The following is an 18,119-nucleotide window of genomic DNA, read 5'->3' as shown; positions in this document are numbered from 1 at the left end:
TGAAAATGTCATTATGTGTGATTTATTAACATTAATTTTTAAACCATTCACATAGCTCCATGTGGCAATCTTATTAATATCCTCTTGTCATAATCATTTACACCGGTAATAGTTTTATATATCTTAACATCATCGGCAAATAAAAGACATTTAGAGTTTTTCAATACATCTGGTAGATCGTTTATCATGATGAGGAATAAAAGAGGACCTAATGATGTACCTTGAGGGACAACAGATACGTTTGCATATAGATCAGAATCACAACCATCATATGACACAAATTGTTTTCTGTCCTTCAGATAAGATGCTATAAATCCTACAGTAGAATTCGAGAAATTATAGTCCAGTAGTTTGTGTAGAAGTACATCATGATCAAAAGCCCTTCGGAAATCAATGTCATCAACCCTCCCAGAAGACTCCAGACCATGCAAAACATCACATGAAAATTCAATTAAATTTGTAGTAGTCGACTTACCAGTTAAAAAGCCGTGTTGCTGTTTATTGAAACTATTCAACATGTGCTTGTAAATAGAATCAAAAATGATACTTTCAATAATCTTTGAAAAAAACATTTGTGAAGCTTATTGGTCTAAAATTAGCAATGTCTTGCATGTTGCCAGACTTTAATATTGGTAAGACCCTAGCGAGCTTCCATTCATTCGGAAAAAAACACCAATTTTTAGAGATAAATTAAAAATGAAGCAAAGATTTACGGGCAAAAGATCTCAGTGGGAAATTCACCAGGAAAGGTGGAATACCATCAGGACCATACGATGCCCTAGGCTTAAGTAACTTGATAGCTTTCTCAACATTTTCGATGGAAATAGTCCTTAAATTTAAAATATTCTGATCAGACACAGCCGGTGAGTTCATGGCAGAAGGAACCATCCAACCATTGTAAACTGAGGCAAAGTGATTGGCGAAACCATTCGCAATATCCACCCCACTCTCGAATACTGATGAATTCAGAAACATACTTTTCTGCTTCCGTGCTGCTGCAATACACCACAGTTATTCACATAGAACCACAAACTACGTATGTTACCTCCCACTAAGGACTGAACAGTAATTAGGTACCTTTTATTGGCTTCACGTATTTTGGCTTTCAATGAACGCCTAATCAATATAAATCTATGATTATGAAAATCAGAATGTCTCCGCTTCCTTGCCATTCTGTTCTTAAGTTTAATTTCCCTAATTATTTCCCCTGTGAACCATAAGGGATAACCTTGCCTTTTTACAGCATTCCTTCTAGGTACGTAACAATCAATGACAGAGAATAAAGTATTATAGAAATGATTCACAGCCTCAGCATCTGTCATACAATAGAGAGAGGACCAATCGATTTCATTCAAAATAATGTACAAGTTTAAATAGTCAGCTCTTTTATAGTTAAAAAAAGGTTATCAGAAAAATAATTGGAATTACGGTTTAAATTGAGATACAGTATGATAAATGTTAGTTCAAGAGCAGGATGATGAGCATTCTCAAAAACCAAAGGTGATGCATCCCGCTGGACACTCTAATCAATGTTGCTAAGTACCAGATCCAAATTACGGTTGTTTACATTGAGAATATTATTCTTGAGCTCTAAGTTGAACAATGTTGAAAAATTATTTAGTCTACGTGCACGTAAGGAACCAGTAAATAAGTTGTAATCAGCCGAGTTAATCTCAGGAAGATTAAAAACTCCAACCATAATAATATTACCATCAATTAACCCATTGAGACTCTCAACATGATAATAGAAATTTTCAAAAATACACATATTCGAAGCAGGCGGAATGTAAACAACAAACAAAAATACATTACAATAACCGAAATTTAGTTTGACTCGAGACCCTCACCACGGGAAGAAGCAACTAATTTAGAGCTATAGCAATCTTTCACAGCTACAAGAACTTCCCATCACAACATCCTCTTCTTCCGTCATTTGTTAAGTCATTACGATATATAGATGTATACCTATTATCAAATAGCTCTTGGTCGGATATATGAGAGTGAAGCCAAGTTTCAGACAAAGCTATGGCATCAAAATTTGAATTAAAAAGATTTTCCAAAAATTCATGCGTTTAGTTCTTAATCCATTAACATTTAGATAGTAAAAGCTCAATTCAGACATTTTACCAGAAACAAAAGCTACATATTGGATAATAGTTAATATTTTATTGATTAGGCTATAGTACGGGAAAAAATTCAAATACTTATTATGTCTAAATATATACAACAAATTAAATGTTTGTAAGTAAGCTCAATTCAATATATAGGCCGACAATATTTATAGTTGAGTCTCCACAGTCATTTAATAATAACCTGCTTTAATTAATCAGAGTGATGAAAGTAGATAACGATAAAAAATTGATAATCCAGATAAGAAATGAAGAGTGAAACAGGGAACTATGTTACTTACTAGAAAGAGATAAACAAAAATGACATCACTGATTGTATATGTAAATGAGATGAAACAATAAAACGGTAGTATCGTTTCTGCCTATTTTCTATCCATTGAGCAAACTTTACTCACGAGGAAATAGAAACACACTTTGAATCCGACTCACCAACCACATTGATAGAGAATTTACAAATTTATTAAATCAAAATTACTGCATGTAGATTGTCAAAAAAAAATTTCATTGCTGAAACGAAATAATAATAATTAGAAATTCAGTGATAGCAGAGCAATTAGTTGATTTTAAATCAATTGACTACCTAGAACTATCATTTTCAATGAATTACTCTTCTCCATATTCTAATTGTTTCACCTATCAAATGTGATATGAAATTTTACTCAAAAACTTTAATAACAAGATAGTTATATCCCCACACATAATTTATTAGAATAAGAAGAATAAGAATAAGAATTCTTTATTGCCGTTGAACAAAATTAATCGCAATAGGCAGTGTCAATATGCAGTAAAGCTTTAGAATACATACATACACATAAAAAGTCATATTCAAATATACTTAATAATAAATATAAGTCAGGAAACATTACAATACAATACTATCAAAATATTTAAAAATTCAATAAAATATTATAAAAAAGCAGGCTATTGTAATTATTATTATTTTTGTATGGTACTTGATAAACACCTGGAAAACCACACTGTTACTGATTATACACTAACATTTACTACATTTCAAAGCACCAAACATCATCATGATTTTAAATATTCGTCGACCGAATAGTAACCATTCTGTTTTAAAATCAAACTAACTGCATTTTTAAATCTATTAACAGGCAGGGTTTTAACATTTACTGGCAACTTATTAAACAAAGCGAATTGTAAAAACATGTGACTTTTCAAACTCTTGGTCAGTCTTATTTTAGGGGTAACAATGTTTTCTTTATTCCTTGTATTATAGGTATGGTAATCACTGTGTCTGGGAAAGTTCTGTACTCTTTTTTTCACATGCATAACATTATATAGAATATATAAAGATGGCAAGGTCAGAATACCATGTTTAATGAAGTGTGGCTTACATGATTCTCTCTGGTGAAGGTCTAGGATAGCCCTAATAGCTTTTTTTTGCCATTTGAAGACTCTCTTGTGTGTTGTCGAGTTCCCCCACATTCTAACACCATAAGCCAAATGAGAGTGAAAAAGACCATAATATGTCATCATTACTGTATCAGAGCTTACAGAATTTTTCAGTCGCCTCAGAAGATATACTACTCTGGCTAAGCGTTTACATAGACCATCAACATGCTCCTCCCAATTGAGTTTAGCATCCAAGATTATACCCAAAAGTTTCACTGGTTTCAAAACTTCTTTGTCAAGACCTGCTGAGTGTCCCAATTGAAATATTATTTTCTCCGTTTTCTCTTCATTTATCTTAAGCTTATTGGTTGAATACCATGTTTTAGCTTGTACCAAAGATCCATCAAGCTTCTTATTGATATTTTCTATGCTCACATCTGACTGAATTAAGGTGGTGTCATCAGCATACATCACGGAAAGACCCGATACATTGAAGCTAAAATCGTTTACAAATACCAAAAAGAGAAACGGTCCAAGTACCGATCCTTGTGGAACACCAGCATATATATTCAAGAAATTGGAACATTTACCATCTATGATAACCCTTTGCTTCCTACCCTGAAGATAACTTCTTAGGAGACTTCTACAATACCATAATATTCAAGTTTTTTACATAATATCTCATGCGAAACCAAATCAAAGGCCTTGCTCAGGTCTATTAGACTGGATCCTACCATACATTTCTCCTCAAAGCATTGCAAGATCAGGTCCACAATTTTTTCAACCGCATCAATTGTGGAGTGATTAGGTCGGAAACCATACTGGTAGGGATACAATAAGCTGTTATTCATGAAATATTCATATAATTGTATAAGCAGGCAAAATTCTATAATTTTACTGATAATAGGTATGAGAGAAATCGGTCTGTAGTTCGAAGGGTCATTATGATCTCCTTTCTTTAGAACAGGTGTGACTTTGGACAACTTCAGACAATCAGGGAAGCATCCCATGACAATAATCAGGTTTATAATAAACGTGAGGGGAAGCAGAATAACGTCAGTTATCTCTTTAATTAAATAATTAGAAACTCCATAGAAATCTTCACTACGGGAGTTACTCATTCTATTCACAATTGCTTTAACAGAAATCATATCCACTGTCTTCAATTTAAAGTTATATTTCGATTTAGGAGCTTTGATCAAAAATTCTAAAAATGATGCTTCACTTTGTTCCTGAACCTCATTTTGCATTGTATTCGATATATTAGAAAAATGCTCATTCAAAACGTCAGGAGGGATTGTAATTGGCTTCTTGAAGGTTTCAGTATAAGTTTCTTTTTTTACAATCGACCATGCAGCTTTACATTTATTGTTTGCTTTTTCGATAAATTTACTATTATTTATTATTTTGGCTTCTATCAACTTTTTTCGGTAAAGCTTTCTTACATTCTTATAAATTTTTCTATCATCTTCATTTAAAGTATTTTTAAATTCACTGTAGGATGTCAACAGTAAAATGTGTAATTTTCCAAGTTCAGGTGTGTACCAGTTTGTCACAGATTTTTTCTTGCTTCTACTTTCGAATGACAATCTAGGACAGCTGCTATTCAAACACTCCACTACAATACTTAAAAGAGCTTCAGCTGCCTCATTTACATTATTATTGGATTTGTAAACTTTTTTCCAACAAACATTCACAAGAGACTGTTTCAAATTATCCAACTTTTTCTCCGAAAATAACCTGATAGAAATTGTTTTTCCAGGGCTTTCATCAATTTCATTGCACTTATTTGGAGATGATAGCTTATTTTCTAGATTAAAAGATACACAAACACCCGCATGGTCCGATATCAAACCCTGTTCTAATTGAGAGACTTGAACGTATGCAGCAGAAACATTACTAATTACATTATCCAGACATGATTTGAACCTAGTTGGAGAAGAGTTTGCACAATATAAATCGAAAGATCTCAACAAATTCAAGAAATGTTGAGTACTAGGTTCTAGGGTTTTTATTATATCAACATTGAAATCGCCTGCCAGTATTAGGTATTTGAAGCCTTTAATCCTATTGGTAACAAATGTTAATAGCCGCTCTAAATTAGTGATAAACTCTTCAAAATTAGAGCTTGGAGTACGATAAAGACTTATTACTAGGGCATTCCATTTGTTAAGCCTAATAGCTGACGCCTCACAACTAGTCTCACAACAATAAGATGATATGTCAATGTGTTTAAAATCTAGCCCTTCTCTAACTAAGATCGAAGAACCCCCATCAGGAGAACGTCGACAATAGAAGCTAGCCAAAACAAAATTTTGAGGAACATAGAAGCAAATTTCCTCCTCTCTTAGCCAGTGCTCACTCAGGCAGATTACCTCAACTTCCCTTTTATTTATAATAGCCTCCAGTTCAAAAAGCTTCATTCTTAAGGATTGAATATTCAGTGACCATACTATTAAATTTCTCTGAAGGTCCTGTTTTTTGCATTTAGAAATTGGTAGATCGCGAAAGATTTCAACAGGACCAACAATTAGTTTTCCGAGTAGCATTCTCCATACCCTAGTTCAATTACTCTTCTATTATCAACTGAACACTTCATTAATTTGTCAATCTTATCAGCCAGTGCCATCTTCCCTTTCCTATTTAGGTGAAGGCCATGCCTGGTAAACATATCTCTTTGCAGGTCTGAGATATCAATAACCCTCACATTACTAAATTTCCCACACAATTTTTTTATTTTACCATTTATTTTTCTAATTTCAACATTAACACAAGACCAGTCAGGCAGGTCATGTCTGACTGGAATTGTAGATACTAAAACATTAGTGAATACCAACAACTGCAGAACAGTGAGCAGACCTCTCAAAAATTTGGCAGACTGGTTGCAATATACATCATTGGCCCCTCCCATTAGCACAACATGGTCATCACTGGTCATATCAGCACTATCACTTTCAACATTACGGGCAATCGGGCTTAATTTTGCACCCGGCATAATAACCCACTGACTGAATTAGATTTGCCTGAATCCACACTGTTGAGATAGTGAACCAGGTCACGACCGTGACTGTCACTGAAAATTTTAATCTTATTTTTGTTCCGCTTACCAAGATCAGTATTTGTTAATTTCTTCTCAACAGAACTATTTTTAGTTTTAGAAGTTCTTACCTGTCTAGAAACTGAGAAATTATTATGAATGTCATTACAAATTTGTGCCGTACCCTGAACAGTATTTTCTGAATTTCTACATTCTAGTAATCCTAACGACTTGCTAGACATTGTTTTTGGTTTCAGTATCTGACATAAATTACAAAGAATCCTCCATCTATAATTGGCCGCATTAAAATTAGAATCAAAAGAGAGACCCTCTGTTAAATTAGTTATACTGTTTTTTTCACGAAACTTGAACACTTCCTCAAGGAAAAACAGGGCGAATACTCCACAATCATAGTTGTTGTTCTGGCGAGGACAAGGTATATAAGCCAACCTATCTGAATCAAAAATCGAACTTACTCTCCCTATCAGAGCCTCCGCATATTTATCATTGAGTTCACCCATTGAGTCCAGCTTAAAAAACACCTTACCAATTTTATCAAACAGCACAATGCTCCAATGTGAAAAACACCAACCATCCCTAGTACTGGAAGGCTGATTATCATTCACCACAAAAGCAATTATATCATTTTTATAGACAATTTCCTTAAGGAAAGACAAATCTGCGTTTTTATCATTAATTATCATGCTAGTTATCGCTGGTAGAACAACATAATTTTTACCTGAAAAAGAATCAATCAAATAGTTACAAAAACAGTCCATATCCGTATCAGTCAGAAGTTCATTTTTAAGAAAATGACTAATCCGATCCATAAGTGTAGCCTCACGAGAAGACGTCTCCTCACTCTCAACTCCCGCAGCCCGCACTCGCGATTCACTCGCCGACACCTCCATCAGTCGAAAGTCGAGCTCCATCGAACGATTGATCGCCGCACTCCATTGCTCCTCGAGAACTTTTATCCTATCTCTCAACTGTAGATTCTCAAGCTCCAAGGCAGATTCATGGGTTGTTTGAGACTTATCACAAATATTAGAATCATTGAAATTGATCTCTTTGCCAACATTAGACGGAGATAATAGCAGCGACTCCTCGTCGGTTTCAATAGATGATATAGCCAGACTATCATGTGTATGCGACCCATTAATTTCTCGAATAATAGATGCACTGCTATTTGTCTTTATCGATACAGAACAGTTTTTGACAAGGCAACGCCAGGTAATATCACCTTTACTTGTGCAAGATCCTTTTCTAAATTTAACATTATTATATAAAATAGCAGGGTTGCCCTTTGACGTTTTGCTCTTTTCTATTGTCGATTTCATATTAATCTTACTCGATTTCACATTCATTGACTGTTTATTTGTTTCAATCGTATAGAGCTAATTCGCATACAAGGAAAAACAATAGAATTTTGATTATGCAATCAATTCTGATTATGCTTATCAAAAGAGTCAAAGGAAGAGTGAGTCAAAGGAGACTAACAGCGCCAAGAGGGCCTTCAAGGCAGGAAACAATTTGGAAGCCCGTGGAAGGAAAGAGTTGGAAAAGACCAAGGATAGTAGCAGACAATCACACGCAAAGATAAGCAAAATTGAAATTCTTTTCCGATTAAGTAAATTAATACGAAGAGAAAGTGACCCGGTGCGTATATTTAAGTATTGGCGCGGCCGGTTTACCGTAGTTATCGTTGGCGTAGGTCAGTTCAGATCAGCTGTTTCGGAATCAAAAGTTACTAACATTCCGTTGTCAAAATAACCAAAAACTCCGGCTACCAAGTATACAATTTACGCCAGTCTATATCTATAGATAGAAACAGAAAGGCCGCTCATCAAATTACCAGCCAGATAAGAGCAAAAGCCTAGTCTCTAGCAAAAACAAGCAGTATTCTCAGTCGCTTGTCAATCAATCTATCACTCTCTCCCTCTTTAATCAGTATACACAAGCACAGACAATCAGAACAGAACACTGCCGAAAAACAGTTTGTCACAGTTTAAAAATGAGGTTAGAAACCCTCAATCGCGAATAAAGTGGATATCACAAGTCTTTACTTACAGTTCACAGGGTCTAAGTGTGATTATAATATTGAACGGCACTATTTGGTTAGTATGATAAAATCTAAAACACTTAATTATTCACTTTAACTGGTAAAATCTCTAATAAATGAAGAGCTACTCATAATGTCAACTTCCCTGTACCTGCGCACGCGCAGCTCTGCCTATTGTGGGCTAAAGAATTCAATGTTAACATACTTTATAACCGTAGTACATGCTATATAATAATATATATCATCATTTTCAGCAATGCTAATCATTATTTCATATAAATATTGAATAAACCTCTCCGGTGGGGCCATTTTCATCCAGAGAAATTCATACACATTAAGAAATTACAGGGTATTCAGCTATGAAGCTGGAGAGTGGAGAAAATATTCTTAAGATACACATACAAAAGATTCAATAAAAAGAAAAAAATCACCTGACGCTAGTGTTCACGCGCATCTCAAGTCTACTATAAAGATCTCAGCCAGCTAGTGACAGGACAATAACGCTGGAGACACACGAGGTCTGCTATCTCTTCATAGTGAAAGATTTAATAGAATCAACAGTTTGCAATTGAATAATAATATTTTCTCGAATTTCGAGCTTATTTTCAATTTTAGGTGAAAATTTTACTGAACATTAATTGTAGATATTTTCATGCTCAATCTTTTCCACTTGAATTTTTTCGTTCAAATTGTATCTGGAGCCTGATATTAGCCCCATAGATGAGGCGGAGCTCCTGAAATTTTTAGAGATATGCGACATATGGTAGTTGGTAGAGCTTATCAATGACTATTTTAGATATAAATTTAATCAAAATCGTTGGAGCCGTTTTCGAGAAAATCGCGAAAACCCCTGTTTTTGACAACATTTTCGCCATTTCAGCTGCCATGTCCCATAAATCATGTCCCAAGAACTTGAATTGCATTTGTTCGAGTCGGATCCTTATATTGTAAGGACCTTAAGTACCAAATTTCAAGTCATTCCGTTAATTGGGAGATGAAATATCGTGTTCACAGACTCACATACACACACACACACACACCACACACACACACACACACACACACACACACACACCACACAACACACACACACACCACACCACACACACACACACACACAACAACACACACACACACACACACACACACACACACACACACACACACAGTACTGATAATGAAAAACTTTTCAATTTGTCCCTCTGGATGGGCAACAGACCCATTCAGAGGACCGAGACTCGCGCACCTTTACATGATTTTTCGTTCGCGTCTCAATACCAACTGTGGCCTTTTCACTGAAAATTATTCCCTCTCCACGAGCGTTGAGCATAACTTCCAGTGGAAAAGCCAAAGCTGCAAAAAGGTCAATGCTCGTACAATTTTCAAATACAGTGGCTTTTTCGACATGAAATTGAAACTGTACTTGAAAAATGCACCAAAATTGCTTTAATTTCGACAACTAAGCAACAAGTTAGCAAATTCAATAAACATGGTCAAATTCTCACACTAAAATCTGAAAGTACGAATCAAAGTTCACTCCAGTTCAAAAACCTGAAAAATAAGACACACAAAAAAACAACTTTAATATACCCACTCAATTTCACACTAGCCTATTACAGAATTCAATACAGAAGAGACATTTCACCAATATTTGACCAAATACAGAAATAATTTGAGAGATGATGCACACCAGAGTACTATGTATGAGCGAACTGTAAGAAGTTCAGGTACAACTTATTGCCATCTCGCATAAAAGAAACGTCAGATAAAGTTTTCACACTTTTATTGGAAAAAGAGCTGCTATCCATATGTGCCTACTCAGTGGAGGAATATAACGATTTTTACAAACCTCAAGATGGAGGTTTAAGAAGATAGATAATGACAAATTGACAAATCCTTATACCCCTTTTACAGGTGGTCTGTGGATGCAATAATAAAAAAATCATCAACTTCTTAGTTGAATTTATAGCCTTCACTGTCCTCTATTGACTTTTTTAGACACTCTTTAACATAACAATGTTCCAGTTCAATGTTCCATACATTAGATCAACTGATTTTGAACGAATACAACCCCATCTGTGAACTATATTTGTTTCAGTTTTTGGATTTATGTGTTATCAAAGACGAATTCCTGTTATTGGGCGAATCTTGCAGCATGGCGTTCAATCACACATTGTCAGTCGATGAGTAATCTGCATTCTATAAAAGCCAAGTGGCACTGATTGACGACCAAACTGAACAAATTGACTGATTATTATTGAAATTCTATCGTGCTACAGAATACGAAATATAAAATATGGATCAATATCGTGAAGAATACAATCCGAAAAATTTACATGAAACACTTAGGATTCATACTTTCGTGAAGATGCTCCGATTTGTAATAATTCGTCTCGGATCCAGTAATGTAGATAGAATTGTGCAAATTCACTGAAAACGTGTAACGTGCACCATCTGATTTCGGTCCGCGAGAACCAAGAATCAAGTTCCTGTTATTTACTTGAAGGTTAATGTAATTGCAATTGATAAAACTCAAGCGTGCACTCAGCCAAGCAGCTGTATAAAAGGTTCACTAGCAACGGAAAGATTCGCCTCATGGGATAAGGCAAGGACAAAGCTAATGCGCTGCTCATTTCGAGCCGAGGCTTCGGGCTCCTTTAGGACTCACTCTCTTGAGCCCCCTCTCGCCCTTCACAACCCCTCCCAATATCCACTCACCGCTCTACATTCCCGGTAAAAATTTGTAAGGTCACTCGAAAAGTCTGCATCCTTTCTTCTCTGAATCCCACTCAGCATACACGTTAGAGATAATGTACCACGTACATTCTTTATAATTTCTTCAGGCGCCTGAAATTCAAGGATATCTCCTTCGCGATACCATAAATTAATTAAAAACATTTTTAGGACGTCTTACTTTAATTTCTCAGTCGCTTCTGAATATAAGTTTCTAATTTGACCTTTGAAATTTTAATGGAGAGCACATCGTAAGATTATATTCTAAGCATATCTGTAGAATCATCGGATCAAAGATGTCAAGAAAAATTCAATTTTTGAGTAATTGAGAGAAATACAGTTTCACAGCAGTGAAGAGAGTTAACTGATAGACCTTAAACTTTATTGCAGGAAGTTAATGCACTGCCTGTAGAAGCGTAGCATCACACTGTAATAATAATAGTGAAATGTTGAGAGTTGGAACTGCCACTTATACAAACACATATAGAGTTTTGTTTAGTCTCCCTTTTTTGTGAATGATATCCTGCTCATGATCGCTTCTGGTCGTTGAAAGAATTGTTTAAAATAAAAAATAATAATTTTCAATCAATATTTGCACTTATAAGATCATTGTTGTCAGTAATAATTTATATAATCAGCTGACAATTTTCAGGCAATCTAAACATAACAGGACTACTTTCTCCCCTAGAAGTAGTTGGTTGCCTTGCTTCTGAAGAAGCTAGCTAGGAAGCTAACTTGCTAGAAGAAGTGCGTTGCTCATTTCGATTCCATTTAGTAAGTATCCAGTCAAAGTTGTAAAATCAGTGATGGTGGCCACTAACGACAGAAGAAGTGTGTTGAAGTGTGTTATGCATGTTATGTGTGTTATGCTCGTTATGCATGTTGTGTAATCAGTAAGAGGCTTCGAAAAAAATATGTTCGACAGCAGCTTCCAACATAAAATAAACAACCAATAACAATAAGTAAGCCACTGCAAAAATACAAATTATAATGATAGATAATAATAATGATAGAAAATTAACAGTGGTCTAAGAATTGGTTACAGGAAAGATAATCTGCTTGTTGACTGTCTGGCCTTTGCAGATGACTTAGTGATTTTAGCAGAGTTACCACAGACAGCTGAACAGCAATTGAATGTTCTTAAAGAAGAAGCTGAGAAAAGACTGCAAATCTCTTTTGAAAAGACAGAATATAATTATGTCGAATGGTGAAACTGCTCCAGAATTTTTAAACACGGACTATGATCAAATAAAACGGACCAATAGCTTCATGTCGAGGGAGAAATCTTCCCTGCTTCTTGCTTCTCAAGGGAGAAATCGTTTCCTACAATTTATCTGAGAAAGACTCCGTAAATCAGCGAGTGAACAAAATGAGACTAGCTTACAGATTGACAAAGAATATTCACAACAAGAGATCAATCTCAAAAAATGCCAAGCTGAGGCTTTACCTCTCTGTTATAAGACCGGAAGCTTTGTATACTTCTGAGTGCTTAATCCTCAACACCGTGAAAAGTTGGAAGTAGAAGAAAGAAAGATTTTTGGTAAACATAACGAGAATAATATTTTCACTTGCAGCAACGAGGAAATCTATAGACATGTTGAGAAGATTTCGGAAGTAATCAGAAAGAGGAGATTGGCGTTCTATGCTCATTTGTTTAGAATGGATCCCGGCAGACAAACAGATAAAATATTCAAGAAAATAGCTGTGAGATCCAAATTGAACTAGTTTATAGATTCTAAGAAGGATATGCAAAAATTAAATATAACAGAGGCAGATTTACTAATCAGAGCAGGGCTACGGAATCAGGATTAAAGTTAATGTTTTCCCAGAAGAACCCAGAATTGAAACTTGGTCATTAGAAAGACGAATCGCTCAGAGTGCGAGGATAAAAGAGTATTGGAGGCGAAAGCGTCCAATGTAAATAATAATAATGATAATAATTATTGTAATGGTTGATGGTGAATTACTGTGGTCCTTAGTAGGCCTTTACAAAAAGATGATAGAAATAATTATGCCTCAAATAGAGCAGCGAAGAAAAAATCAACAACATAAGATCGAAGATGCAAAAACCTAAACCTAAACCTTAAATTTCTTCGAAAAATAATTTTCTTACAGCAGATAACATCAGTCTGTAGCTTAGACCAGTTATAGAATAGAAACGCTGGGAAGTCTAGCCTCTGAAGCCAACATCTACTGCCATATCTCCAAATCGTGACGTCATCATCGGATAGAAAACTTTCAGATTTTGTCTATTTCAAAAGGATGTAAATTATTATTCATTAAAATAGTAAACTCCCGCTGTGCTCCCGCTGAAATAGACACAATCTGCTGTGGAAGACAATGTAAACAAACTCTACAGAAAAGTTTTCTATCCGATTCTGACGTCACGATTTGGCGATATGGCAGTAGATGTTGGCTTCATCGACTTTCAGTATGAATAAACAATGGGGCGTGTCTATTCTATAACTGGTCTAAGTCTGTAGATATAATGATATTTTGTTATATTAATATAGTAGAATAGTTTTGTAATAGTCTGTATTATTATAGATAGTTTGTCATCAATAACAATATTTTTCTATGTTTATTTATGTGAAAATGTTCAAAGAAAAACATTTTATTTTATATGAGGGCTTTCTCTGATAAGAGGCCGAATCGATTTAGAATTCCTATGTGAACTCGAATTTGGATTATCGTTATAAAACTCACAATAATTATGGTAATGTGCTCAATAGGCATTTCATCTTGAAAAATATACATTTTATTTAGAACAGGCTCCAAATTCATACGGTAAGTCCCAGATTTTTGGAATTCGAATGGAGATCATCAGCGAAAGTTGAAGAGAGATAGTGATTGAAACCTTATTCAAAAATCATTCATTTCTTTATAAAACTTTCCACCTCTTTTATTAGTGAAAGTCACCTTTTTCATACATTTTCAGCGACAAAAAGTTGTTAGAAAGGATTATATACTATTATCATTGTCTGAGTACACTACAAATAGAGCTTTTTTTCTGGTAACTGTTTGTTGTAATGTTTACCACTTGAAATGTCGGTTTTGAGAAAGATGCTACTCCATTTGACAGCTGGCTACTTACTACTTCCGCCCAACATCACATTAATATTCAGTCTCTTTTGGCAACTAAGAAGATTTAATGCAGAATGATAGAACTGGATTATTTGGAAAAGGAATACAGGGTTATTTTGTCAGTAAACAAACTAGAAAGCTTTGAATGAAAGTTGAAAGGAAGCACATCTCTTCTTCAAATCAAAACTCATACATTTTTCATCGTATTTTTCTGTGCTTCGTTCCTTCGTTCCAGTGTTGGAATGTATTTTTGGCAAGTTAAAGAAACGTTTCTTGTGCCACACCGTCCTATCCCTTTCCATTGCAAGGTTAGTGCTCTCAATTTCATGATTCCATCACTGAATTCGGGCCTGCATTGAATCACCGGTTAATCTCAGTTCAGAGAATTGTTTTCACCTCATCATCATAGTATTTTCATTAAAACTTGATGATAGAGTCTTCCCTCAGTGAGAGTTAAGCGTAGAGTTCAAATTTGATGATCAATTCTTTATTCTTGAATGAGTTTTTCTCTGAGATGATATCCACATCAGCACCAAGCTTGGGCATTTTGGTAATGGGAAGGATGATGAGAGATGAGTCGGAATATTATTAAACTCATAAATTATATTTTTATTGTAAATATTTTTTTCAATGAGAAGAAAGGTCTGCAGCAACTAATTATTGGTGAGAGAAGCATTCGTCATTTGAAAGTTCTTATAAATTATCTCGCAATTGAAAGTATCTCTCATACCAAATAAAAATCACTTGAATTCCCACTAGACATTGGTTGATAAGTATGAAAAGATTCCGAGATTAAATTTTTAGTCTTCCAAGAAGGAAGTTGCTTCTCTGGCCTTTGAATAGCAACCGCTTATTTTCTTCTACTTCTAATATCTCTTAAAATTTGCAGTCAAGGATACTGTGATATTACTTTGACAAGAATGAGATTTTCACATCATTTTGAGACGGTTTTCATTTTTTTCAGATCCCCCAGAGATTGAAGTGGAAAAAAGCTGGGTGCACGCCGGAGAAGGTCATGAAGCCCAGCTAGCATGCACTGTGCATGGAGAACCTCAGCCCAATGTAAGTTATTCCACATTAATCTATATATTCCCGAATTACATACACAACTTACTAATCATCAATTATGTCTGTGAGCTTAAGCTAAACTATTCTGGTTGTAGCCTACTAAATCCAGCCCAATAGAATATTTATGTACTCAAGGAGCATTGCGAAATTCAACGAACCCACAATTCAAAACAGCAATCATCAATAATTTTGATTCACTACTCCACTCACGTTTCACGACCAGTTTCTCCTCAACTAGATAGCTAAATTCTCATTTATTATTCAGAATGTTACAGCAGAATATCAAACTAAGAACCTATCAAGGGCTTTGACTAAATAGCAAGCAGACATAACCAAGTTCAATATTATCGTGCTAGCAGATTTCTTACTAACAATGTTCCAAGTCAACTAACAATACTAACAATAGTATTGCTCTGGTAATCTATCCAGTTGAATTGATGAAAATCATTCCGTAGTTCGAGAAAAAATTGTTTGAAATTTAATTATTTTTTATAAGTCAGTGTATAAATGATTTTCCCAATGTAAAGCTCTCTGGTTCAGAACCAACAATAATTGTTTGATAGAAATGAATAGTATAAAAATCTCAGCAAACATCTTGATTGTAGCTCACCAATTTTTTCAAGTTCACAAGGAAATGATGTCTTGCTCTTCAGCAACATCCTAATGCTTTCCACTTGTGCTAAGAAGAGAGCTAAGAAGCTAGTCTGGAAAGTTGATTACGTTCTTGTAGATGTGGAGTGGTGCTACTTGACATGACTAGGGTACTTTCGAAATATGCAATCCTTTGCCAGAGCAGTGGAAGTGACAGTACGTTTTCCACTCTGAATACAAATTTTTCTTCGCGTTTATGCTTTGAAGTGATGTTGGCAGTCAGGTGGATACGGACGGAAGTGTAGCTGGTGATATCAAAGAAGAGCGCAATGTAGACGAAGACGATTTCGCTACTAGGACAGGACAGAAAAGGAAGGCTTTTTCTCGACGAGCACGAGCTCAGAAGGCAGGGTGAGATGGGTGAGGGGGGGTTGAGGATGCAGTGGCAGCAGCCATTTGCCAGCAGGTCCGGACGTTTGTTTAGCATAGCTGCGAGTACTAATGTTTTCCTACTTCTTGCAATTTTCTCAGACTACGACACAAAAATTCCGATCCTAGACGTGACGACGGCTGAATTTGTGTCGGCTTCCGCTTCATTCATTCTAATTTCCTTGAAGCTCCAGATAAGGAAAGTATCATTAAGCTGGCTGGGACGTTTGCCTGCAGGTCGAAATAAGATCCGGCTCAAGTCAATAACGCCCGAAGAGAAGCGAGCAATTATTCTGAAGATCCCTTCAAACAAGCCCTTTCTGTCAGCTTTCTGTCGTTATTGAAGAGCTTACGAGATTCCGCCGACTCGATAAGAGGCCTAGCGCTGATTCGTCTCTCGTCAACGCGCTCATGTAATGTCATTCATCTTGTAAACATTCCATACACATCTACTCAAAGAACACATCACATCTTACTTGACATAATAAAACTTATTATTTATGAATCACCACATCCACACTATTGATGAAGCCTTCAAATATCAAGAAAGGCTCTTCTTAGAATCTTCTCAAACTTATACGATGTTCTTAAGCTAATGTTATGTCATACATTTGTATCTTACTGTTTTTAGTACAAGTCAACTTCATAATTGAATTAATGAGTCAGATTAATTGATTAGTTACAATATTTCTTAATCATCATCATAAAGGTACCGGTACATATTTACATCATATGTGTATAGTGGAGGAAAACATTTTTCGCCTCGGGCTTCAAACTTTTTCCCACAGGGAGAAAAAGTCGTACTTTTCACTCTAGATATACAAATAACTATTTCCTCCACCTACTGTCTAAAGTACTTACTTTACTCCCTGAAACCTAATACTAAAGTGTCACTTTTTCGCTCTCGGTAGTAAAAAACAGGAAAACTCTCTAGGGAGTAAAAGTGACTCCATTTAAATAACATGGGGAGCATCTCTATTTTGAAACTTACATTGTAATAGGTTAGAAGGTCTAAGCTCAGATGAGAAAGCATAATAGAGGTGTCTGTCATTGAGTCAACTGAATTCAATACCACAACCAGAAATTTGATTAACTCATGAAATATATGTTTGTATGATAATTATTATATTCTTAATATTAGTAGACAATAAAAATTTATACAATTTTTTAAATATTTTATTCTATTCAAAATACCAGCCAACAAATATTTTTGATCTGCAATTCAAATCTGAACCGCGTGATGTGGAGTCGGCCATTTTTGGTAGCTGCTCAGCTGATATAATTGTTACAACCTTTGCCGATAGATAGCGCAATCGGCAGTGCCAATCAGACGACCGGTTTTTAGGTTTTAGATTTAGGTTATGTTGTTAGGAATCATTGTCACCAATACGTAAGTTATTAGAATGATTTTATTTGCAGTTTCTATAAAAAAATGTAGATGGAGGAAAAATGTTGTGTACATCACGAGCAAAAAATACTTTTTCTCCCTCAGGAAAATTGCTGCCCTCGGCTTTGCCTCGGGCTTCAAACTTTTTCCCACAGGGAGAAAAAGTCGTACTTTTCACTCTAGATATACAAATAACTATTTCCTGAGAAATTTGTTTTCATTTTGATAGCTTGATGATATACAAAT

The 18,119-nt window shown here is 35.2% G+C and overlaps 1 protein-coding gene across 4 annotated transcripts in view; it reads left to right on the top strand.

The window, feature by feature from the left end:
* Nucleotides 1–18,119, top strand: part of LOC111043601 (limbic system-associated membrane protein) — a 474,975-nt gene that overhangs the window by 441,748 nt on the left and 15,108 nt on the right. For all 4 annotated transcript variants that reach the window (XM_039423919.1, XM_039423920.1, XM_039423918.1 and 1 more), the window contains exon 6: nucleotides 15,363–15,460. In XM_039423919.1, the coding sequence (XP_039279853.1) occupies nucleotides 15,363–15,460 (98 nt within the window). The remainder of the gene's footprint in view (nucleotides 1–15,362; nucleotides 15,461–18,119) is intronic.

The sequence above is a fragment of the Nilaparvata lugens genome, chromosome 3 (genome assembly GCF_014356525.2).
Source record: "Nilaparvata lugens isolate BPH chromosome 3, ASM1435652v1, whole genome shotgun sequence".
NCBI lineage: Eukaryota > Metazoa > Arthropoda > Insecta > Hemiptera > Delphacidae > Nilaparvata > Nilaparvata lugens.
The sequence above is the reverse complement of the archived record's forward strand: the minus strand, read 5'-3'. Positions and strand labels throughout refer to the sequence as shown.